The 27,433-nt window shown below is 36.4% G+C and overlaps 1 protein-coding gene across 1 annotated transcript in view; it reads left to right on the top strand.

Annotated features, from left to right (window-relative positions):
* MYO15A (myosin XVA) overlaps nucleotides 1-27,433 on the top strand; it is a 1,299,796-nt gene that overhangs the window by 449,844 nt on the left and 822,519 nt on the right. The window contains exons 27-28 of the mRNA XM_044070057.1: nucleotides 12,592-12,827; nucleotides 22,996-23,174. Coding sequence (XP_043925992.1) covers nucleotides 12,592-12,827; nucleotides 22,996-23,174 — 415 coding nt within the window. The remainder of the gene's footprint in view (nucleotides 1-12,591; nucleotides 12,828-22,995; nucleotides 23,175-27,433) is intronic.

Here is a 27,433-nt window from a genome sequence, read left to right as displayed (position 1 = left end):
TCTACTGCATGTCTTTAGAATGTGGGACTTAATTGGATCACTCAGTAGAAATCTATGTAGACATCTCTTAATTTATTTTTCTTCATGAATCAAATTTTCCACAACTGAAGATCAAAAAACACATTTTATTTTACATTCTTGAATAAGGTATCAATGGGAGTAGATCAGAGGCTTAAGGACATGAGCTGTTACAAAGCTACTTCCTGTGGTACAGTATTTGATTCCCTTAACCTTCATTTGCCTACTTTGTGACCGTGAGCATGCTACTTGACCAGATAGTTATTAGGGGCATTTGGAAAATTGATCTAGGTGCCTCAATGATCTCTTGGGTTACATGCCTAGTAACTATCTATAAATCTATGAAGCAGAAAGCACACTTTCACCAATATCATGTTTTTATTACAAGAATCTTAACAGAAGTCAAATGTTATTATACTGCAATGAGCTTATAAGCAGAGAAATACATTTTTGTTCATCTCTGTCCTCATTTATAAATTACCATTTTCTGGTGCCCTGAGCATCAAAATGTATATTTAAAAAAATAAATAAATAAATTTATACCCAAAAAACATATATGAAACAGTGTAGAACAAAATAATAAGAACCTCTACAAAAAAATCTGTCTCTCTTTATAGACACATACACACCACTATATTCTGTATATTTACATACCATTAAGTAACTACAGCCACGTCTGACTGATTTTTCTTCCAGAAACATACAGACACTTACCCTCCTGACACACACACAGACACACACACACACACACACACACACACACACACACACACACACACACACACACACACACACACACACTTGCCAGTTTCATATGCTATTTTCTGGCTGTAGCAGTTCTCCACAAAACAGAGAATTATATTTTTTCCAGATCTGCACCAACAAAAAGAATAGCACTTCTTTTTGTAATCACCAAGATTAGTTTTCATTAATATAATTAATGCAGCTTAAATGAATCATATTTTAGTGTGATACTGATAAAATGGTTGGCGTTGATCGCCACACATCATCTCCTTTGAACCAATGCCATATATATCGCTGCATTAAGCACATCACATTTTCAGTTTGTTTACTCTCCATTTATCCAGTTACAGCACCATCTTCTAAACCTACACCCCTTCACCCCTTGTCTCTTCTCTTTCCTCTTTTACCCTGATAGCCATCGCCTCCACTTCTTCACTGACCTCCCCTGTGTGACTCCTTCTATGCTTCTCTCACCACCTTCCTATAGTAGGTCACATTCCTGTACTTTGCAGTTAGCTCTGTACCTGTCTTTTTCTATTGCCCAGCTATCCCACACCTCAGCCATCCTGCAGTACACAACAGTTTCACCCTTTCCACCCTTGTCCATCTCCTGCCTCTTCTCTCCACCCAAAGCATACAGAATTACTATTCTCCCTCCATCCTCCTCACATAAACTTTCTTCTACAACTTAACCATCTCCCTCCCATAAGTCTCTGACCTTTCTACAATATAACCACATGCATACAGATTACCCAGTACCTCTTCCCAAAATCTGTAATACTTAACTTCTATCTTCATCTTCATCCTCATCAGTCTAACTACCTTTTATACCACTGATGCAACAATGTTTTCTGTAAGTTAACCACTGATCCCAACTTCCTCGATCTCACATAAGCTTTTCATGTCCCCAGCCATGCATAGTCTTTCACCTCTACCTCACATTCCGTCATCCAGCTCATGGTAAGCCTCCCCATCCCTGTTCCCAGTCCCCAGACCCCAAACCTAATATAGCTTTTCTATTGCCCCCACCTCTTTCTCATGCAAAAGTCCATCTGTATCACCCTATTCTCACCTAAAGAGCAGGAGTTCTTAAAGTGTGCTATAACTGGTACATTTCATATCGTATCTGCTGCAAGCCACCAACAGAGTACAGAAGGCATGTATATAACACATAACATATAATCATTCACCTTACTTTTATTAGATACAAGTGCAATATTAGGCAATGTGTTTAGTTTCCTAACAGTGTCATAACCAGACGAACATATATCCCACAGCAGGGGATGTGGTACCTCATTTCCACAATGCATACTTTCAAAATTGTGGGGTTTATACTTTCCAATTTTCAGCATTCTCATTAAACTCATGTTCTGATACAAAAATATTAAATCACTACCAATACTGCCTTTAGTTGCATCTTACCCACAAATGCTGAAAGAGTAAATTATCAGCTTTTTGCTGAAAAGAGGCAAGTTGGATAACCTGCTAAAGTCTGGGAAGCAAATGTCCTCCTACTAATAATTTTCTTTTATTGTTTCTTTTGTCAGTACCATATCAGTCACTATATCTGTAAGTATTCTAAAATAATGTGTACCACTGCTTCTTAGAATGGAATACTGAAAGATCTTTGAGTACTAACCATACCAATAGGTCTTTGAAGTGGCCTGTTGCATCATGTGAAAATTCCTTTCTCTGTTTTGTCTTATAGCTATTGAAATTGCTCACTGAGGCCATTATTTAAGGAGGGCACACCTATTCTGACAACTCTAAACTGGTGTTAAGGGGAGTATTCTCCCTATAATCCCCCTCCCAAAACTGGGCACTGCCTGACAAGAAAACACATTAAACTGTAATCACTAGCCAAACCATTAAAAGCTGGCAAGAGGGAAAGAGAAAGTATTCTTATAAGCATGATTGGGATAATGGATGGGTCCACAGTGCTTAGCTTGCACATGGAAAGAATTTTAAGCAGTAGGATACTAAACTCCAGGAAGGAGGACAAGATAATAAAAGGGAATAAAAACAGATGTCACAGGGCAGCCCTACCAAAAAAAGCCTTGCTGTACGGGATTTCACAACCAGGCTACGATGCTTCATGAAGATGTGAACTGAAGACAGAGTGGCCATGGCAGAAATGTCTACAATGGAAACCTTCTGGAAAAAAGCACTAAGGGGAACAACTTCTCTAGGAGAATGACCTTGACTGTGTTAGCCAAGGGATAACAAAGAGGCTGATGACAGAACACAATACAGTACCATTTGGAGGGGATCTGCTTAGTGACAATTTAAATGTCAGATGCTTTGAAAAGAAAGTTTTAAAAAGTTATGTGCTCATCATAACATTCCATCTGTGCTGTCTATTTTCATTCTTCCTCAACTCGTCCAACTTTTCCCAGATTGCATAACACTTGATCTCTTGAGCTCCTCCCATTACCCATAATGCCCTAGTTACCTAACATAACTCAGATCCAGTTTGCTGCCCATAGACCTACAGAGCAGTGGAAAATAAGGAACAGTACAAAAACTGGGGGAGAAATGAGGAACAGAGGTTCATCCAATACCCTTCAATCTTTCCAGGAGTAAAGTAAGGAGGGGGTTGGTGAGTTGGAACTTGAGAAAGAATGAATATGGACAACACAGATGAAATGTTATGGTGAGTACATAACTTTTTATCTGATGTTGTCATTTTCATTCATTTCTCAACTTTTTGGACAGAATCCCCAGCTACCTATATCCTGTGAGGTCTCTAATGAAGGATATTCCTGAGCACAGCTAAATCAAAGGTTGCTCTTCCTGTAGAGACCAGATGCAATTTGTAATGAACAATAAATGTATGAGGATTAGCACAGGTTGCAGCTGCACAAATTTCATCCAAAGAAATTCTTGATAAAAAGGCTGAGGAAGTCATCAGAGGCCTTGTGGAATGGACTTTTGGTGGTTTTGGTAAAGACAAACTCACTTTCACATTTTCAAAAAACAAATAATACAATCAGTCAACCATTTGGCCAAAATCACTTTAGAAACTGGTTTGCCTAACATGGAATTAGAAAACAACACAAATAACTGTTTGGATTTCCTCAAATCTTTGGTTCTGTGAAGGTAGAAACGTAACTGTATGTGAACATCCAAAAGTTATATTCTCCTTTATTTGAAAAATTTGGAAAGTAAACTAGAAGGTTGATAGCCTGATTAATATTGGATTTTGACACCACATCTGGTAAAAAGGAATGATTGGTCTATAAAGAAACCCTATCTTTGTAAAAAATTAAGTAAGGAGGTTTAGAAGGCAGAGCCTGAAGTTTAGACACTCTTCTGGCAGAGGTAATAGCTACTTGGAAAAACGTTTTTCCAGGTCAAACATTTTAGATCAGACTTAGCTGATGGTTCAAATGGGGGTTGGGTCAAGTCCTGAAAAACAACATTTAAATTCCAAGGAGGAGTAGGATCCTTTAGAGGAGGTCTAAGTAAATAGGTTCCTCTGAGAAAAGCTTTGCAAATCTTAAAGGAAGTTAAGGTAGAGTTATTTACTCCTACATGAAAGTTGGAAATGCCTGCTAATTGTACTCTGATAGTTGAGGGGCTAGATCCTTCATAAAAAATTGTAGATAAAAAGTCAAGAACCTTAAGAATTGGTGTAGAAAGGGATCTAAATTGTTTGTGTGTGCACCAAAAACAAATCTTTTCCATTTATTTTTGTAGATTCTAGTGGAAACTTTATGGGATGATAATATAATATTGTGGATGGGGGAGGAGAGCCTAGGCTGTCTAGTAATCAATAGAACTGGAGAAACTGTGCTGTCAAAATTGAGGCCTGAAATGTCTGGATGAGTCATACCTGTCAGATGAGACAGGAGGTCTGGAGCTGGATTAGGAATCCAGGATAGATGTAGAAGATGAGGCCAAAGAAAGGAAAACCATATCTGACGAGACCAGTAAGGGGCAATGAGGATAACTATGCTCTTCAGTTATGATACACAATGAGCACAACTGGAGTAAGTAGTCCAATGCTTGAATTAGTTGATGCCTGGTTGGGACAGTCAGGAGCCATTTGTCCAGATATGGAAACATTTGGAATCCCCACAGTCTTAAATGAGCTGCAGCTACTGCCATGCATTTGGTAAACAGACTGGGGGCTGTGGTGAGACCAAAGGGCAGTGCTGTGAATTGGTAATGACTGGCTCCAAGCTGAAATCATAGATATCTTCTGGGTCATCTGTTCATAGGTTCATATGTAGGTACTAGGCTAGCGGCCCAAGGGCCTAAGTAAGCCTAGCTAACAAGTTTCCCTGGCTTACCCCACCCAAGAAAGTTAATTTCCTGAGCCCCTGTCAAGCAGAACTACAGAAGTGACCCCCGGGGTGTATTTGCTATTTCCCATCCACTCCTCAAGATTTTTCTTGAAGAGTGCTAATGAGGAACTTTGCTTGACATAGATGGGTAGCTTGTTCCAGAGTATAGGAAGTCTCTGGGACAGGAATCTATACCTCCAACCTGTTCTGTTTATTGTGGTGACAAGGTTTAGGTCCGTAGAGTTTGTAGCTCGGAGGGATTGGGATTTCTTTAGATGTAACATGTCCAACAGCTCTGGGTTTAACATAGCTTTATATGTTAAGCAGAGATCTCCTCGGAGAAGATGATATGCTACAGAGTAAAGCTGGAGTTTTTGAGATGGTCAACAAAAAAATGCTTGCAAACCACGAATGTCACTTGGCCTGTAAAAGATGTAGCAATAATGTCCTGGTCATGAAATATTAAACAGACTACCAACACAAAAAATTTAATTGTGTGGCTAGCCATATGCAGTTACAGAAGCCGTAACTAATCCAGAGGTACGTCACAAGCAGAATATGAAACCAGCCAATGCAGATGAGTTCAACTTCTCCACTTCTTAGTTGTTTAATAATCCGCAATACAAACTGATGCAAATCGGCTCTATTTCTCCACTTCAACGTAGTTTGGTAATCACCAATGCAATCAGATAAACCCACAAATAATCCAAAAAAGGGTTGTGAAACAAAAGAAAAGGCAGCTGATATAAATAAACACCACTTCTCCACTTCTCCACATTTGATACCTGACAAGAAATACTGATAGGCTTTAATTAACCATTATGTATATTCAGCACTGGAAAATACCCACGGCCAAAAGCAGTTGTTTAGCAACCGTTAGTACACCAAATTATGCAGCAACTGTTGATCAAACCCCTGCAGCAATCCGAGACAAACACATTCACGGTAATGAAAGTTAGCCGTATATCAATAAGCAGGCACCAAATATAATGTAAGAACACCACCGTTGATCCAACATGAAACCATGCAGCTAATGCTTACCCAGAAAGCATATATATATATATATATATATATATATATATATATATATATATATATATATATATATATATATATATATATATATATCAGAGCAATATAGAAGAATTTGCTGCTGGGCACCTACTTAGTGTACACAATTTGTATTAAGTCTCACATTTTTTCTTTTCTAGTTTTTCAGAGGACCGTTAGCTGAGCACAACCGTAGTCATATCACATTTATTTACCACTCATTTTTTAACTCCTCTGTGTCCTTAAATGTATAAAATTTTCACCTGGCTACATGATGTCTTCTTGGCAGGCTGAGATTCTTCTCCTCTTACAGCAGAAGAAATCTTCCTGGCCTCGTAGCTGAAGACGTTTATTATAAGTCACACCATCTCTGGAAAACCTTGGATGATCCTGGACACTGATTTAGGCAACAGCACTTATGTTTGCAATGCAACTCTAGCTATCTAACCTCTGTCACTAAAAATAATCTTGAATAAGTTGCGGACTGTTTCTGGCCTGGGGAGACCTTTTGGATGACTATTTTTAGCAGTTTGTTTATTTCAAGTGTTGCTGCTTCCCTCTGATTGGGTGGAATGTTGGGGATTTTGTTTGATACTAGCAGGGGGTGGATGGGAAAAAGGTATTATATAAACTCTGGATATTATCCCCCACAGCCATGAATCTTTTGTAATTTCTAGTCAGGATCTCTGGTACAGGGAGAGATGATCCTTGATCACCACCAGCCCATTACTGACTACTACAAAACTAACACAATATAAAGATGGACAGTTGGGCCTCCTTTCAGAGCACTGATAGGATCTGTCAGAGAAAGGTTCCCTGAATCCCTGATTATGAGGACCACCTCTACTGTAGGGATGGCATCTTCCATTTGAGTTCCTCCCCTCTGGCCCTGGGGGGGAACTGTCTCCACATGGATATTGGAAGGGACCCTGGGATTTCTTGAACCAAATTTTCTGTCCACCTTGATGGTCTCTAGAAAAGGTCCATTGAGGAGTCAAAATACATATACCCATAGCAGACAGGGTTTTTCCTTCTTGCTTGAACCTAGAGAGTGTATATTTTACTTTGGGGCCAAACAAGGAAATTCCTTCAAAGGGAGCAATGACGAAAGAAGACTTGAAGGATTCCATAAAACCACATACATGGATCCAGGCATGTCTCCTGATGGAAATGCCTGAACCCACCACTTGTGAAGTACCTTCAGCTGCATGGGAGATAAGGTTCATGGACAAATTTGAAATAGACTGAAGGGTAGCCAACTGTGAGCAAATACCACTCTCTACCTTGGAGGATATGGTCCTAGAGCGGGATTTGGAAAATTCTTTGATCAAATCCCTCTGAAGTCTCATGAAATGAACCAAATAATTCAGTGATCTAAGGCCAAAGGTCACTGAAGCACAGGCATGTGCTTACCAAACCTGTCCAGCACCCTAGACTCCCTTTTGGGTAGGTGGACAAAGGAACTTTGTTCTGCCAGATCCTTTCTAGTAGCTGCTGCTACCACCATGGCATCAATGGGTACTCATTTATTCCAGTGTGGTCAATCTTTTGGTGGTGTCAGGATCCTGTCTGGTCTCTTAGAGATTGGCTCTGTTTTGTTCCTTCCATGCCCATTGAGAGACTAAATGTATGAGCTCATCAGTGGGTGGAGTCACCCAGGAGGTAAATGGGCTAGCTCAGGAACACTGACTCCTGTTGGGAAGGGTTATCATGAGAACAACCACTCCTCTGTTTTAGGAGTTCTAAGATGACTCCAAAAGAGAAATCATTGTGTGGTGGTCTGGGAATCCTTCCCCTTCATCAAGTCAGTATCTTCAGTAACAGACTCTTGTGGAGAGTCTAAGTGCCTCCTTTCCTCTTCCGGGGGACCTCCTCATTGGTGTGCTCTGGGTAAGTACTGGAAGAGATAACAATACCCTACAGGGTGCCCTGGGAACTGGTTCGGGCAAAGCTGTCCCAGTGAAATGGATGACTGAGGATCTGGACATAAAACTGAATGAGACTGCTCCAAGGGTAAGAGAAGGCTCCAACATCTTTGGAGTAGAATCCAATACCCTGGAGCCAGCGCCAATGCTTCAGGTCTGAGAGTCACCCATCTCAGAAGTACTCTTTGCAGACAGCTCAGAGACACCATCGGAGTCAAAGATGCTGATAACTTCAGATCCATGAAAGATGACTCCTAGGCTTTCAGATCCGACAGCTCTGAAACAAAAGCACAGATCAGAGAAGGCGCTAAGACTGGAGGGGTAGTACTAATGATGGTTCTCGAACCCAATGGTATTGGAATCAAAAGAACTTCCATTTTTATTTGCATCCTGAAGAACTTTCTTATCATCCTGTCCACATCTGCCTCAGACAGAGGTCTAGAAAGCTGAAAGGATAAAGCCATAGAAGAGGTCTTGAATGGTGACGGGGAGACTGCTCCAGAAAAGGTGATAGGAGCTAAGAGGTAATCAGCTCCAACAGTAGTTGAGGAGAACAAGTCTGGGGTGATTTTTGGGAACTTGATCTCAGATCTGAAACACTCGTATTTGAATTTTTTGCTTGTTTGATACGAGGCACCATGGACAGAGCCGAAGGTGAAGACAATGTGCATTCTGGAGACCTCTTACAAGATTCCTTAAGAAAGGAATCTCCCTTTTCTCCAGTCTCTTGGGGGTTTGAGCCCCAGAAGTATTAGATGAAGGTTTTGAAGGCAGCAAACCCCTAAGGATTAGTTTGTTTTTCTGATCAATTAAGGTGCGGGAGTTGAAGCCCTTGCAAATGTTACAATCTGAATCAAATTACTAGATCCTAGACAACAGATGCATTTGGAATGTTCGTCTGAGTTTAGTATTTTGTGGCCACATGCCATTCAGTTTTTAAAACCTGAATGCTTATCTGACATTGTTTAGAAAGGCAGATAGAAATTTAAAGGATTGACGAAAGTTTTTTTTTTTTTTAAATACTTGAAAAGGGGAAAATTAGAGATGCTACCAACACTGGTAAATCAAAGATTAATGTACAATAGTACAATAAAAGGAATAGGATACCAACTATGGTACTGAGAATACTCTAAGAGTATGAAAGGAGGGTAAAGCTTATAGTCTGAGAAAAAAGAGAGGCAAAGACAATAGTTATAAGTATAAGACATATAATAATAATAATAATAATAATAATAATAATGAATAACAATAGCTAAACTCACAAATATGAAAACCCATGCTTGAGAGTTTGTGATCTAAGTCCGAAAGCTATGTCAGCAAACAAGATCTGGGGTATGTTAGGTGACTAGGGCATTATGGGTAAAGGGAGAAACTCAACAGTTCAAGTGTTCTCCGATCTGGGAAAAGCGGTTGAGTCAGATCCAAGGATCGAATCAGAACCCAACAGTTGAGGAATGAATGAAAATGGCAACATCTCTGTTGTTGGGTAGAACCACTAGGTATCCAGAAGGTAAAATGTAATTCTCCATGCTCATATGCTCATAGGTTCATAGGTGTATACTAGGCAAATGACCACTAGGGCCCTTATAACTCTAGCCATGCAAACCAAGTTTAGTATAAAAATCATGAAGACGTGAGAGTGGTTCATTGACACTACCAATGTCAGCTTGCAAAGAAATTAGGAGCTGGTACAAAGGGATATTTTATCTTTGTGGAGTAAAGTTCCTCACATGTAAGAGCTTATAACTCTTAAATCAGATAAGCAAAAAGTAATAGTTACCAATTCAACTGTTACAAGACAAACATTTCAGGCCCTTTAAGCAGACTATTTCAAAGGATAAATGTGATAATGTGTCAGTTATGAAACTTTTGTTAATTTATTTATTTTTACATTGGTTAACTAGGTAATTGAAATGGTCCATGGACCCTTTTCAGCATCATATATTTGTTACATTTTAAGAGCAGCATGCCACGATAAATATAAAAACAAAAGAAAACAACATATGATATGATATGACATGATATGATATGATATTATATAATATTGTATGAAATACATTTGATTTTCTGGTAAATCATTGATGCTTACAGTCAGTCAGTATTGTCAGACATTAGTTTCATTCCTCTTATTGTTTACAAAATGAATTTTGATGGAAAACCTTTTGCACCATTAACTTTCAAGAGCGACATTAAAAACTGTCCCTGATTTTGGATCTTTGTCTCCCCATTATCTTTGGTTTTGCCCCTGATTCTTGAGCAAAGAAGTTGAAAGCTATGCCTCACAAAACTATGAAATGATCATTAAATTTAGCGAAGTTGCAAAAGTTTGTGCAAAAAATAACTTTATTCTGACATGGTGTGTAAATTGACATGTAAATTGGCAGAATATGATTTAGCTATGACTAAGGCATACTTATTTAATGGAAACCCTTTCATAAATATATCTGGACTCTAACTGGGAACCCAAGATACGTGTTTTCTTGCAAACATATATTTGCATCCATTTCCTGCAGCAGGTGCCAGAAATGTTTTTTCTTAGCAGCTGTCTAGTTGCCACCTATCTACAGTAAGACAAGAAATCTTAATAATCTATCACAGTTAACACATACATAGATTATATTAATTATATATTAATTTCCACATTACTTATTATCAGTTATTTAACATAGTAGTCCCTAACAGGTAGTTATACATTTGCAGGTGTCTTTCTATCTGAATCATTTTGAGATTAATTCATATGAGTATTTTTCTGACTAAGAAATATCCTCTTAGAAGGCAAAATAAGCCAATAGTTCCAAAGTATATTGTAGAACCAGTACCCCTTAGACTTACTCTAATAATTCTTTACAGTATAAAGGCTTAAAATGTGTATTCAAGCCCGTTACTGACTACTACAAAACTAACAAAATATAAACCACAATGCAACAACTTCATACAACATAGATATATATATATATATATATATATATATATATATATATATATATATATATATATATATATATATATATATATATATATATATATATATATATACACACACACATATATATATATATATATATATATATATATACATATATATATATATATCTATATATATATATATATATATATATATATATATATATATACACACACACACACACACACACACACACACACACACACACACACACACACAGACACACACACACAGCTAACTTCTTGTTTTGTAAACTGACTCTGCAAACAACATCATGCTTGCCACTAAACTTCTACACTTTGTGGTAACTTTCATGAATCCTTGTTAATATTTAAAGCTGCAAGAAAATCAGTAAGAAAATTAAAATTAGGAGGAAAAAGGTGTGAGTTATGCCTGTATTGTCTGTTCACTCAGAATGGTGTACACTTAGTGTACACTTAGTGTAGGCATTATTGAATCCCGGGGTATATTTTCTTGTCAGTAATGTTTGGAGTTTAACTGCTTGATATGTTTAGTAAGATACATCCCAAAGGAGACTTTGTATTCTATGATGGGTCTGATCAGTGCAGAATATAAGGGTCATGGCTTCCTCTGATGAACAGGAAAATATTTTGTGATAACTGTGCCCAATACAAAGATTTTCTGACCACTGTCGCAACATGATTGTCAAAGGAAAGGGAGTTATCTACCTATGTTCTAAGGTTTCTCACAACTTTTTTTTTTTTTTTTTTTTTTGAGTGAGCTGTTTTGTATACTGTAAGCTTGGCGAGGGTTTATTTGCCAAATGGAACAATAATGAATTTTTTAGCATTTAGTTTTAGCCCATTGTCAGTCCACTAATTATTAACATGTGTATGTTCAGTTTGCAACTTCTGCATATCAGAAGGGGCTTCAAGTATAGTACTCAGTTTACAATCATTGACAAACTTGGCTGACCAGAGTTGTGTTTTTTGATTTGGCAATCAAAGGAGTATATATGAAAAAGCAAAGGTCCAGGCATGGACCCTGTAGCACACCATGGGGTACATTCAACCTCTCTGAGGCCTGTCTGGCACACCCACGGTCTGGGTTCTGTCCCACAATTAATTAGCTCTCCATCAAAGTTCACAGGGATCAATGTGGAGATTTCTTAGCATCACTTAGTCAGTTAGTAACTAGTTAGTGTTTGGCACTTTGCTTTAGTTCTCAAGTTGTGATATCCTCTAGATGCAGTGTGTTTGTTCCCAGTGCATTTTCATGTATTTTTGCTAGGTCCTTCAGTTTCCTCCCACATCCAAAGGTGTGCCATAAAGTGAACTGACAAGCCTTTAAACTGCCTGTAGATGTACATGGAGTGACTCTGTGAGTATATTTGTGCCATGCTTTAAGAAGGCACACCATCCAGTATTAATTTCTTTACCTTGTGACTACCGAGTACCAGGGCAGACTTCAGCCCACTATCCCTAAAATGGATTAAGCAGGTACTCAGAGAAGGAATGAATGAGTGTATGTTGAACTGAGATGCTTCATTCTGTTTACAGAAGAGAGATCACCTTATCTGACATCTGCTAACATGTCATTGATAATGTTTCTTTCCATTTCTTTATTCACTTGTTTTTAGGTGCTAAGGTTTATGGGTGACCCCCACCTCAATGGGGCTCAGGAAAATTTATTTGGGAACTACATCATTCAGAAAGGTCTGTCTAATGTTGGCCTCAGAGATGAGATTCTTGCTCAAATAGCCAATCAGGTGTGGAAGAGCACCAATGTCAACAATGCAGAGCGTGGCTGGTTCTTACTGGCCTCCTGTCTGAGTGGATTTGCACCATCTCCAAAGCTGGACAAATACCTTCTTAAGTGAGAGTCTTACAATACATTTTTTAAATTATTTAAGATTTTAGGTGTATGACAATGCATTCAACATGAAGGTAATTTTACGTAGCATTTAAAGAATACTGCAGAATTAATAAGTGTCTATTCCGACCAAACCACTGCAAGTACCTCTCCTATGAAACAGTTTTGGAAACAGGATATTTTAAAAACAAGGTTTCTAATTGTAATCTGTTTGTTTTATGTTTTTTTTTTGCTAACTACTGATGTTCACTGCAGTCAGTAAAAGTAAGCCTTTCCTATTGAAAGTGCAATGTGCTCTTAGGGGTTTCCATTTGTCAGTTAGTAAGTGACTGCCAGAGTATGCATAGTGAACTGCCTCTGTTAGGAAACTCTAAACAATTCTGTTTTATTTGTTCACACCACAATTTTGGTGGAGAAAATCAAATAGCCTATAAAACATTTTTTTCTGATATTTAAGGGGATCATTAAATTCAGTGGAAGTGTTCGTACAAAGACTGTTCTGTCAGGATTGCATGTTTATTAACTGTGCCGCACAGCTTGTAAGTAATCCTTAGTCTTAATAAAACTGTAAGATATTTTCAAATATGCAAAATAAAGTTTAAATCAAATAAATCAGTATTGTCTAAATAATTTAAGGGCAAAGCTGCACTACTGGAAATGCTGTTATACTGGAAAGTCACCAAGCTGGGTGACAACAGTATAGTCATTAGCAATAGACAATGTCATTAAATGCTACTTTTCAATTTATTTATTTATTTATTTTGTAGTGACCTATTGGCATAGCTAGGGCAAGGTGAAGGGGGCAACAGCTCCAAGCTCAGTGTGTTCGGAGGCACGATCAGCCGATTGTGCTTTAATGCATTCTGGCTTTTAAAAGCTAGTGTTGCATTTGTGGCCAAATCTGAGCACTCTAGTGTTCAGTGTGTGTTCTAAACTGTAGCAACTGCTTGCTACATTGTAACAAGCAGTTTCCTACAATTTAAAGGTATTTTTTTTAACTGAAACCTGAGTGCTATAGTGCATATAATATAATATAATGCTTTAATGCATTCTGGCTTTTAAAAGCTAGTTTTGCATTTGTGGCCAAATCTGAGCACTCTAGTGTTCAGTGTGTGTTCTAAACTGTAGCAACTGCTTGTTACATTGTAACAAGCAGTTTCCTACAATTTAAAGGTATTTTTTTTAACTGAAACCTGAGTGCTATAGTGCTCCTTGAGGAGTAAAAACTGTAAGCAACTGCTTGCAGTAAGCAGTTTACTACAATTTAAAAGAGAAAAGATTTGTCCCATTTTTTAAACTAACCCCTGAGTGCCATAGGACTCAATGCAGGGTATAAACTGTAGCAAATGGTTTGCTACATTTGTAGCAATCAGTTTAATACAGTTTAAAAGAAATAAAGATTTTTTATTTATTTTTTTTTTTTTACCAAAATGAGAGGAAGGAGGATTGGAGGCAGAGTGCAGAAGTCCTTTTTATTCTTGCTCTTCAGTTGAAGAGTTGAGACGGTGGGGCACTAGTTCATGGTACTGGAACAGAGCACTGGTCGAGCCAGCTATGCTTCCAGTGATAGGTGTAGAACATCAAACCTCCCAGTTTGTTGAAGACAGTTTTATCCCATGGGTGGACGATTATTCTGCTGCAAAATTATTAGCCTTTTTGCACTGGGATAAAATAAAAGATTGCAATGTCATCCCTTGTGAAATGGCCAGTCCAAAGCATAAACTAATGGTGGCTAAAGTCAGCTCCAAGGAGTAGTCAGAGAAAGTTGAAAGGTCAATAAAGACTAGCAGAAGACCTGGAACTTAAATGGAGTGAAACAAGTGGAGTCTGAGGAAATACTCAGGAATCCTGCACGTCATAAAAGAAGAGAAAAATAAATGGAGCTGTTGATGAATAGCAGTATCTCAAAATAGCATTTGTAAAGAAAATAGAACCCATAAGTTTCCATTCTGTCAAAAATAATTAAAAAAATGTTTTTAGCTCAAGAATAAAACTGTTATTTAGCTTTGCTTGAATATAAATATATCAGTGCAACCAACTATAGTATTAGCTTCTCAGTTGTTTATGGAAAAGAAAAAGAAAACAAAATTATCTGCTTTGTCAGTCTTGCTGCAATCAGAGCAAGTAATAAAAGTGACCCCATCTTTTCAAACAGCTCAACTGAAGAAGGAATCCTGCCATGACAAATCGGCCAGAGTACCGTCTATACTTTAGTGCAGTAGAAGCCATGATCTGGCAGCAGAAAGCAGTCACCATTAAACAAGCTGATAACCCAATATCCTACATAGCTGAAGCCAAAGATAAATAGTTGTTAAGAACAAGAGGAAGACATCTGTGTAACACGGGGCTGTTTTCATCTCAGCTGCTTGCAAGATTACTTGATGCAGAAAATTCAAACCAGGATCTGACCCAACAATCCACCAATGACTGCTCCTGATTTATAGAATTCTTCTGTATATGACATTGCTCAAATATGTGACTTTTTAACTTCCTGATGTTACTGAAGTATCAAACTATGATGTGGCTCCACTTGACATGTTTATAATACTGGCTATGACTTTATCTACCAGTAATGACTGAAAAGTATCTACATTTGGAAGGCATATTAAAACACCTGGAGGTAGTAAGGCTATCCTATTTATGATAGCAATGAGTGGCATCTACAGCTGCTATACATGCTTGTGTATATATGCATTGCCTGCATGTTATAGAATAGCTTATATATGGAATATTAAAGTGAGATGGAGTAATTCAAGAAGCTTCTGAATGAAGAAAATCATACAGAAGCTGTTCTGCCCCATTCACAACCTACGTTGAAAACAAAAGGTAAGAAGACTCCTCCCTAGAGAATCAGTATAAAGTGCACTATGGAACATACAGTCATAGAAAGCTACAGGTTCACATGAAGCCACAACAGATTATGATCAAGATGTTAAGGATCTTAGGGGGAAAATGGCTCCTGAGGGTACTCATAGCAGTACAGAGAGAAATCTGTATCACGGATTACTGGTGAATAAACATTCTAGTGCCAGTGTACAAGAACAAAAGGAACTGTCATAACTGTGGGCAGTATAGAGGTTTCAAACTCCTGTCACTTCATGAAAGTGCTTGAGAGGCTAAATGATAATTGCATTTGCACACGATTAAAATGTAAGAAAGAATTTTGGGCAGACTAGAAGGAAAATCCACACCTGCTCCAAGTGCAGAAGGCCACGCACTCTTCTTATAAAAGGGAAGGCCATACAGAGACAGAGGCAGAGATGTTTACCTTTCAAATAGAAGAGGATTGTCGACCAACAGAAGAAGCGCTAGGATGTTGAGTGTGACCAGATAAACTGTGGATTACCGGAAGGATGCCTAAGTAGTTACCAGAACAAGAAAAGAAGATTATTGGGAAATACAGAGAAAGAGAGAGAGTGAACTGTGGTGATTTGTCTGTGTGCTGGACTTTGAACTGTGAGTTTCTATGAGATTTTTAAAACCTGAACTGTGAAAATGTGCTCACTTGTGTGTCCTGGGAAATTATTCAGTGTAAATAAAACTGCACTTATTTTATGGAATAGTTCCTGTTCATGCACTATACCAGTTTTTTTTTTTTTTTGGCAGGCAGGGTTTTGTCTAAAGTATACAAAACTGCAATATTTTATATTCCTGCATCACTGCCCACAAGTGCTAATACCTAGTGTTTTACTTTGTGTTAATTATTCTCCTCTTAGAATTATTTAATAGATTCCAAAAATGTTATAGAAAACTTTAATTATATAAAGTAATATGATATACCATGGAATTATGTACCATGAAAATCTGCAATGCAAAACATTACAATTTCTTAATATGTGTGTAGACAGCTGCCTTAAAAATTAAACAAATATTGTCATAGAAAAAGTTTAGTCTTGTTACTGACTTGATACAAATGATTCTTAATAACCAAACTGAAAGTAAATACACGCACACACACACACACACACACACACACACACACACACACACACACACATATATATATATATATATATATATATATATATATATATATATATATTATTAATTAAAAAAATGATTAAGGAAGTATAACATAGACTGGGCAGCAAGAAAGAATCAGTAAAGCAAAACATTTTGATATTTGCAAAATGGTCCTGTTTCAGTCATTAGATTGTCAACAGATTAGTAAGTTAATGACTAATGAAAGGAAATTTTAAATGGAAAACCAGTCACAAGGTTTACTTATGAAAAGGAATTATGAAAATATGTTATAAAGTGAATAGAACAAGTCTATCAATGAACCTATCAAGGAGGATAGTTCTGGAAATTTATAGCAGATGGTCTCAAGTATTTGGAAGAAGGTACAGGATGCTCTTTTGGTATAGCTAAACATTATGACTGCAAGTCTGTTAATGTTATTTATGTGGCAAGATGCCAAGGTGCATGGCATTTTATATTGCTATATCTATGAGGAAATTATTGATTGGAATTAGGGAGCAATTTTATGTTATTAAAACACAGGATTGTTATAATGTTCTATTTAGGCACTTAAGTAAAATGATCAATGCAAAAAGTTTTTTTTTTTGTTTGTTTGTTTTGGATAGTGCCAAGCTCTTGGAAATTAGAGTAGGGGTAATGATAATATCTTAAACAAAAAAGAAATGCAATGGCAAATTCATAAGAGGGCATATTTGTCACCTGAGGTAAATTAAGTTGTTAGTATTAAACTGGAGCGTAGAAGTATGAACCTAAGTAGAAGAACAAGTGTATTTTTAGATGTTATGATTTTTTTAAAAGACAGTAAATTTTTAGGGAGATAATCTTTTAGTGTGAAATTGATGTTTGTAAAATAAGATGTGTTTTGCAGTATTTTATGAGTAATCTTCTTTAAAAGGATCATATGAATGGAGAGTAAATGTCATGTGATATCATCATTTTATATAAAGTATTTTAGTTTGCTTATTTATTTAACCTTTCTTAGACTTGTTAGTCCCACAAGGTTGATGGCCTATTTTCAGGGAAGCTCCAAGGTGCTATATGTATGGATCTGTGGGAAATTTGGCCAGTACACCAGGGAAATTCTCCTACTTTTTTGAGCAGAGGAAGTGAAGCACTCTCTGGAACTGCTAGATGGCACTGGAGGGTGGCCATAGCAGTTCCAAGAATCTCATGATGGAGAAGAGTAGAACAGTGTTGTAGAGAGGAGCAGCAGCAGGAGAAGACTTACTGAAGGAAGGAGAAGGAGATAAAATAATTGGAAAATGGCAGACTGAATACACAATTACTGACACATATGATGAACCAGGAAGAGCCAAAGGAAGAAGAAGAAGCTAGATGGAGTGACATGGTGGAGACAGTGTTACAGGAAGAAGAAAATGAGAGATTGGGAACACAAACAACTGGTAGTGAAGAGAAAACAATGGACATATTCTTGGCTTGTGGAGTAGTCAGTTTTCTGGGTTTACCTCTGCAACAGGGTTTCTGTTACAAGAAAGAAAAAAAAACAAGAATATGCTGCAAGGCAAGGAAGAAAGGAACTAAGAGGAAATAAAAAGTTGCAGTTTCTCTGCAGCCACAGAGAAGACAACTGGTAGTAAGAATAAAAAGAAAAAGTGATGGCAGTTTGAACAGGTATGACATTAAGGATAGTATTATTTTGCCACTAGGATTTAACATTAAAGATGTAAGAGAATGAATTTATTTGGAAGAGGAAAATGTTTGTGAAGAGACATTTGAAAACTTTAACTCACAGGAAAAATTTATGACTGAGACTGAAAAGAGAAATGAAATAGAACCATGGAAAGAAAATGTATTTCAGAGCTTGGGACTATAACTAAAACAGAAAATAAATGTGCAGTGTAGGACTTCAGTTATGGTTGAGAATGAGTTAAAAACTGTTTTATTTTACTATGTAGTAAGGTATATGAAATTAAAAATCATTGTGATAATAGAAATGTATGGATTGTGGGTTGGGATATGTGGGTAACAATGGATGTTAAGGATGGGATATTGAACATATTTCAAATACAATAATTGTGAATGGCAAGAGAGGATTTGCTAGGTACTTGGCTTAACCCAATGTATGCTATTTCTCTGGGGATGAATGTCATTTAATATTTAATACTCAACTGTAACAAGCAACAACATGGTTAATGTGGGTGAGGGGATGTACAGCAAAAAAAATGTAAGCTTTTTTTATAGAAAATGTAAAGAATTTTGACGCTTCTGGTTTGATTGTTCCATATTAAAAGAAGCAAGATTAAATGAAGAGGAAAGCTTAGAAAAAAGACAAACAAGAAAATATTATTACAGATGTTAAAAGAGAAAGTGTTATGGAGAGAAGGATACTGATAAAAAGTTAAACAAAGAAGAGGTACCTAGAGAAAAAAATAACACTTCAAAGTGAGGTTATTAAAACACAGGAAGAGAACAGATTTGCAATTTTAGAAATGGAGACATGAGAAAAACAAGAACAGGATAGTGAAAAAATCAGTTGGTGAGAGACTTAGGAGAAAGAAAAAAAAATAACATCTGGAAGTAAAACACTTACAAAGAAAGGTAAAGGATGATATAGGGATGGATGTTTTTTGTTTACTAGATGCTAGATGAAACAAAAAAGGAAAGAATGCAGAAAACATGGGGGGGCAAACTGCTTGGTCAGTAGGAAATGAGACGTATTCTGGAATAGAAATTCTAATAAAAAATAAAGAAATAAGAATTTTAGATGTAACAATAGCAGTACGAGGAAGGGTAGTGATTGATATGAGAATGATGCAAAAATGTATAAGATTAATAGTGATGTATACATATACTAATACAACAGCAAGAAAACAGGTGTTTGAAGAAGTAAAAAAATTTTTACTAAATATGCCAATAGTGGTGTTAGGAGTTTTTAACTGTAACCTGAGGGGAAAAAGGGGAAACTAATACAGGCTATTAAGATGTTAAGGGATTTAATAAAATGTAGAGATTTAAAAGTAGGGAAGAATAGAAAATGGACATATAAAAGGGGAATTTTTAAGACTGAACTTGATTATATAATTTATTCTAAAGACATGAAAGAAATAACAAGGGGGTACAGATGATAAAGTTTCAGATCATAGAACAGTATGGGCTAGAATAGGGGAAAGCAATGAAATAATAAAGGAGGAAAGACGGATAAAATCTGATTATCTGATGATCTGATGATGTTTGGTAATACTGAATGGAAGCGCTTATCTTTTTTTTGTTTTCTCGTCAATCTTTTAAGTGTGGAGTAAAACATATCCTTTGGTACTAGTTCACTGCCTTTTTATACTTAGGGAAAAGGGATTAAAGAGGTTAACTGCAGAATTTAAAATGGAGGATGAAATGATAAGACAGAAAGAGATATTATGGAAAGATCATATGACAAAGAGGCAATTTTATAATAATTGGACACAGTGGTGGATAAACCAGAAGTATAAAAATATATTTAAAAGTGAAAAGAAGAATAAAAAAGAAATAAGATGAAATATAAAGAAATCTTATGGAATTATGAGAAAGAAGTAGAAAAATGAAGTGACAAAATAAAAGAAATCAAAAACCAGATGTATGAAAAGAATAGAGAAAAAGTAAAAATTATGTTACAATTACATAGGCAAATATTGATTTCTGAAAGGAACGAAAGAAGAGGTTTCCTCTTATTTAGTAAAATAAGTGAAAATGACAGAAGGAAATAGGGATGCTATCTTAGATGGCAAACGAAATATAAAATACAAAGAAGATTTGGAGGTGGTAGAAAGTTTTGTAGAGAAAATATATGTAAAAGAGGAAATTATGGACAAGAACTGGAAAGTGAAAAAATATGCTGGAAAAATAAGGATTATTTTAGAAAATTATATAACAATAGAAGAAATAGAGAAGATGATAAAAGAAGGTAAGAATGAATCAAAGCCAGGATTAGATGGTGTACTTTATGAGTATTGTAATGAAACTATAAAAGAGGAAGAAAATGTTTTTCTTTACTATTAAGTGAATGGATGAAGGAAGATATAATGGAAGATGACATATATGGTGGCATGATAAATTTATAATAAAAAAAAGAATGTGGTTTGAATTAAAAATATCCAGTGGCGTACTTAGCATCTATGTGTTTATTTTGGGTAATGAGAGAGATAAAAGAAAGGCAATATGAAATGATCAGTAAGATATTATTTGAAAAATATAAAAAATGTAGGGGAAGAAAAAAACACAGAAAATAAAAAAAAACAGAAAGAATGTAATGAAAAGAATATGGCAAAAATGAAATTATGGGAGTTTAAAGTAAATGACGTTGATGGAAAAGAAAAGAACGGTATGACATGATTTTAGAAAAACAAATAGTGTACCTATGGCAGGAATTAAGACAAAAAGAAAAAAGACAATAAAAGGTAGAAGAAAAAGGTTTGAACATTTTTATGAAGCAGATGATTTTTTATGAAGAATTTTAGTAGACAAGTTACTGGTGAAAGGGAATATAAAATATAAGGTGATGTAAGTAAGAAAATATTTTGACTGTAGTGAAGAAGAAACAACTGGCCAGGGCCATTAATGCCTACACTAAATGTACATGATCTGTATTCAAGAACATCTCTACCACATTTTTTGTGCTTTCCAGTTAATCAGAAAAGATTGCAGTAAGTGCACACCTAGTATACATTTTGTGGTACCCTTTATGAATCCTCTTCAGTATTTAAGGCTGCAAGAAAATCAGTAGGAAAACTAAAATTAGGTAGGTAGAAGATGGTGTGACTTATGCTTGTGTTGTTTGTTGACAGTGTACACTTCATGTACATTTAGTATTGATGTTAATGAATCCCAGGGATTGTTTTCTGGATTGCAAAAAGAATAAAGAATTTTGGGAAAAGTTTAAAAATGAATATAGATGGTAAGGGTTTAGATGAATATATTATATGGGAAGTTTGAAAAAGTAAATAACTATGATATTGATAAATAGAATAAAGTGCTGTTTGTGAAACTATGGGTGCTGTGGGAAAAAGATGTAAGGATTTGTTATATAACAAAAAATTAGCCGAAATAAGAAGATGGTTATGGAAGAAGGGCAGGGGAGAGAAGGTAAATATAAAAGAAAAAATAATGAAAAAACAAAACTGTTTAGTTAAGTCCTTTTGTGTTGATCACTTGTAAATAATTTTAAGCATGAATACAAAAAAATGAGTGTGTAAATAATTTATTTAATTTTTATATGATATAAAATAAATGTAAATGTTAATAAAGCACCTCTACTCTTTTTGATAAATGCCATGGGATCTTTTACATCCACTTAAGCTACCATTGACTCAGGTAGATGGTGCTGCGGTTTAACATCTTATCTGAAAGGCAGGCAATTGTGAAATTCAATGTTATTTGTCTGATCAAGTCCTAATACTAAAGAACATAAAGTATGAAAAAAACTTACCTTGAGTTAAGTAAACTAATAGATGCAATATTCCCTCTCTCTCTCTCTCTTTTTTTTTTTGTTAGTAATTTTATGAGGATCATTTCTCTTGAAAAGGCTTGTGTCATATATATATATATATATATATATATATATATATATATATATATATATATATATATATATATATATATTAGATCTAAGTATTGATTTATAAATATAATACATATATATATATATATATATATATATATAGAGAGAGAGAGAGAGAGAGAGATAAATATATATCATTACAGTTCACTTGGTTGGCACTTGTTTGTGACTAAGTGAACTGTAGTGTGTTTTTTATGAAAGCCCTTTTTGCAGATGGTGGGTTGGGTGATTTCCAGTCTGTCAGTTAAAGTAAATGTCTTTGTGGTAGGACTGAGAGTTTGTGTGTGCGTGTGTGTTTTAGTGTTATGATAAGAGTTAGGTAAGGGGATAGATTAAATGTGTATTGAAGTGTGTGAGGGTTAGGGTTATGGTCAGATATGGAGATACAGTGAGTTGTGTTTGAGTGTGTGTTATGTGGGTCTATGTATGTGTGTGTTTGAAGGGTATATCTGAGCTGTCATGTTTAGTACTAGTGTTATGAGAAGGCTTTTTTTACGGTAAGGTGGCACAGTTAGGGTAAGAGGCAAGGGCAGGTTTATGGTTAGCATGAATTACTAAGGTGGGCAAGGGAATTTTACTGGAAACTCTAAGGCTTGTTGCATAAACCATGTAATGTATTTATCTTTTCATTTAAAACAGGTTTGTTTCTGATCATGCCCACAATGGATACAAATCAGTTTGTCAGCATAGACTGATACAGGCAATGCAAAAATCCCAGTCTGATCCTGAATCATGTCGGACTTATCCCCCATCTCTGTTGGAATGGACAACAAACAGAGAGAGAGCTAGCATGGCTCTATATGTTGACACCTTTGATGGTAGGTAGGGACTGTATCTTTGTGAAACCAATATTTTTGCTTACTTTATAGGGTTGCTGCTCTGACCTGTTTTCTGGCTTTGTTTTCTTTTTGTTAGAAATTACCTATGTCTAGCTACTGCATTCTTGAACTGTTGACATTAAATTTAATTATCAATATCTTCTGTGAACCTGTGTTATGCATTTACTACTCTATCTGTTAAAAAAAAGTTTCTTTGTGATATACCATATATCTGTCAGCTCTGAGTAAACCAAGTTAGATGTCAAACAAGGATACCACCCAAGGCATTTTTTTGTTATGAACACCTGCTGAACTTTGGGCAAAATCAGTAAAACATTACTTTTTGCAGATGATCAAAACCACCTGCACACCATCACCACCATACACCATATTGCAGACGTTGACCACAACACATCCCTAACTCCAAGGTCATAGAAATAGCAAGGAAAAGGAAAAACACCCATTAAGGATGAAACAAAGCTCTCACAGTTGTGATTTTGTAATAGAGACAACACATTGCAAAAACATTCTGGGAACTGATTCTTTAAGGAGTTTGCCTATTGGCTATATCAAATGAGGCCATATCAACAGCCTGTTTAATAACATCACTAATTCCTTTCTTCTTTTGGCTTCTCAGAATTATTCTCTCTTCTTTCTTCTATTGCTGTCATTCTGTCTCACATTCTCTCTGTCTTGTTTTGCCTCTTAGTAATATTTTGACTCCTTTGAGAGTTTTAGCACTTTATCTTTTTTTTTTTTTGGTCACTGGATATAATTATTCCTAAATTCAGTACTGCTTAGATTAGTTTTTTTCCCCTTAGGATCTAGTGCCACAGCATTGCTGCCATTTTGTATTTTCTCTCAGTTGTCACATTTTCTAGGTACACTTATAACAACTTCCCATATTTTCATTCAGGCTTTTACTATCATTGTTCCAATTTTTACCATTTATTTAACATGCCTAAATATGGTTTGGGTTCCTTTTTTAAATATTGTACATATTTATGCCTCTTTGCTACTTTCACTGTCTTCTACCATCTAGGTACTCATGTATACATACTATCCAGGTATGTCACTTACTCCTATAATTACTATGACTTGTTTTGGAAAAAACAGCCTTGTTGCCTTTACCTCTTTATCTGCTTTATGTAAGAATCACAGTTTTCACTTACTCCTAATTTGCACTGTTTGCCTATCACAGACATCAAGTACTGCTCACACCTAAACATTTATTTGTGCATTCAAGTGTAAACAGAGTTGAATAAGCAACCTCAATCTCTGAATATACTTTCTGAAAGTTTGTACATCTTTGGAGGCAGTATATGTGTATGCAGAGATCATGGAGGTGGGTTCCATGTGTGGGGATTTGGGAGATTACAGCCTAGTACCTCTGTTGTATCTCTTTCATCTGGGCCCTTCCTCAGCTACCCAATTTATCTGTAAGGCATCCATTTCTCAGAAAGTCTGCCTACTAAGTGCAGTTTGATTTTTTTAGAATATCAAGTTGAACCACTGTAAAATAAAATGCAGACTGCTCCTCATACTAACATTTCCAGACAAGCATTCCTTATTTATAGGCTTTGACCAATTTTTGTTTCAGGGTTCATAAATACCTAAACAGAACAACCTAAACTCATCCCTCATGGTGCAAGAAGGGAAACAGTGAACTTCTCTGCTTTCTCTGAGTTAGTACAGTGGGTTGTTCCTAAATTTCATATACTTTTAGACCACACCTTGGAAAGAAACTGCTGGTGTACCTTTATTTTGTTTTGTTGTATCTTGGTTCATAAATGTTATAGACCAGAGAAACAGTGACTGGTTTTAGTGAAGGAAAGCAGCCAAAATGAGAGTGATCTTAGCCAAAGCCAGTATAAAGCAATAAGAAATGTCAGAAGTACCCATTTAAACCTTGAATCACTTCAGTTGTCTTTCACTGCTCTCCCCACAGTACAAATAAGTTAATTCATACTGGCAGCCTCCTTCTTTGCAGGCTGTGGTTGCATTTACTATGTATCTCAATAGTTGCTAAGCAAAGCATTCATCACTGAAGATGAAAGTGCATTGTTCTTTCAGCCAGATTAGCATCGCTGCCTAGAATTTCCAAATATGCCTTTAGTGCTTAACTGAAGAGACTAGTACTCTCTGCCTCACTGCTGAAAAATAAGTATCTCCTGGCAGCCTGTAGCACAAAGGGATGAAGTCCTTACTGTGCTCCAGATGACCCATGTTCGATTAGCGGCATGGGCGCTGAAGGGGCTGCAGAAAAGGATGGGAGTGAGTGGCCAATGTTGACTCACCCATCCTGGAAGGGCGGCAGCCTAGCCATGCATTCAGGCCTGGTGGGTTCTGTACTGCTTAAGCACTAAGCTGCTTAGTCAGTAGGTCGGGCATGTGTGGAACTGGGTATGCACCTCTGAAGGTCAGTGTTCGAAGCCTACTAAAGGGGGGGGGGGGATATGCGGCATACATCCTGGCAGCAATATGATGCTGTGCTAGAGTCATTAACTTGCTCACTGCTCCCAGCCCGTAGACGGGGTAGATCCTGGGGGAGGATGAGAGGGATCTGGTAGACCTAGTGAGCAAGAAAGACAAGCTGACAGTCAGCTGTGGGGAGATAATAAAAGCCATGTCTTTTGTAAGGTCTTGTGTACTATGCACATGAGAAGTGCAGCTATTTGCTTTTGTAGCCATTCACATCTCCTGTTTGCTCAAACCCTTTTTATCTATGTCAGCAAAAGCAGACCATGCAGCTGTTTGAGAGGACACAAACAGACTGCCACAAAGCTGTATTGAGGTGTTGTCCTGCAAGTTACCTGGCAAATAGATGCAAGAATATCTTAACTATAGGTTTGATGCCCTCTTATTATATCTATCAACATGTTGCAGAAAATGTTGCTATGCACTAGCACATGTTAGAATCTCAGTTGTAGCAGAAAAAAACTTTGTGTGGACGTGGCAAATATCACACCAGAAGCAAAGAAAGAAAATGAATGACCTTCTAGCTTCCACTACAACTTTTAAGGGTTGTGGCCAGCAAAAATATGTGTGTAGTATGTGTTGCTATTTGTCTTATGCTACATATTTTAAAGCTGAAGGGCTACTTAATATGGTTCAGGTCTGCTATATGATGTCCTAAACTAGAGCAAAAGTAAAGCTTCAGTAGCCCTTTTCATGTGTTTATTTTAACTGTAGAAAGATGGCACAATTAAATGTGTATTGCTTGAAGTGAAAGCTCTCTAAGGCATGGACTAACAGCTTTGAGCAAATTGAATACATTTTTGTTATTTAAATTTTTATGAAGCTACGTTTACTATTAAAAACTTGATTCAAAATCTAGTTTCTTTTGGTGTGGTGGTAATTTACAGCTGCTTAAAACTGTTGGCACACAGCACATATTCTACTGTCTTGCAAGTCAACTGTTTGCAGAGAAATTTACAGCTATAGAGTTTGTATATTTTTGCTGGCTTAAGTGGCATGTAGCATTTAAAAAATATGTTTATGGCATATTATTTTGCATGTATTGTTTTATTACACTGCGGTGGTGGTGCTGCGGTAGCGTTGTCACCTCACAGTTAGACGTTGCCCGTTCGATTCTCAGTTAGAGGGTCTTCTGTGTGGTGATGTGCGTAAATGTGTGTTCCTTCGTTGAAGGTTGTGCGTTAGGCCCAGCAAGCCAGCACGTAAAAATCTACTGCCAATCATTAGCGGACCGGAGTTCCGCTGTAGCAACCCCTAACCAGGAAAAGCCGAAAGGCACAAACATTTTGCATGTATCGTTTTAATTATCAATAGCATATTAAGAGCTTATTGGTTTTCAGATTGCTAAGTGAGTTCAGTTACAGCTGTTTATAGCTGTTGAACTGTAATTGTCTTACAGGATAGTTCATTGTTCAATGATTTAAATTTGCACAATTAGCAATTAGCAGATGTATTTTCTCGTTTATAATTAGTATGTAACATTCGGAAAGATATTTATTATAAAGCATATTATTTAGGCTTATTATCTTTTTGAATTAAACTAGACCTAGTATTTTTTGTTTTATTCCTTAACTTTTAAAGTGACTATTTAAGGTAAAAAGAGTAAAAAGTAATAGATGAGTTGTCTATATATAAATGTACATGTACACACGCACGCACACACACACACACACACACACACACACACACACACACACTTCTGTCAGTTTATTTTATTTCATTTTTTAACCTCTGGTATAAAGCTTTTCCTTAATGTCTGTCTAGTATCTGAACTGCATTAT

Source organism: Protopterus annectens, chromosome 1.part0, assembly GCF_019279795.1.
Source record: "Protopterus annectens isolate FY-2018-M chromosome 1.part0, PAN1.0, whole genome shotgun sequence".
Taxonomy (NCBI): Eukaryota; Metazoa; Chordata; order Ceratodontiformes; family Protopteridae; genus Protopterus; species Protopterus annectens.
This window is presented reverse-complemented; position numbering and strand designations above follow the sequence as displayed.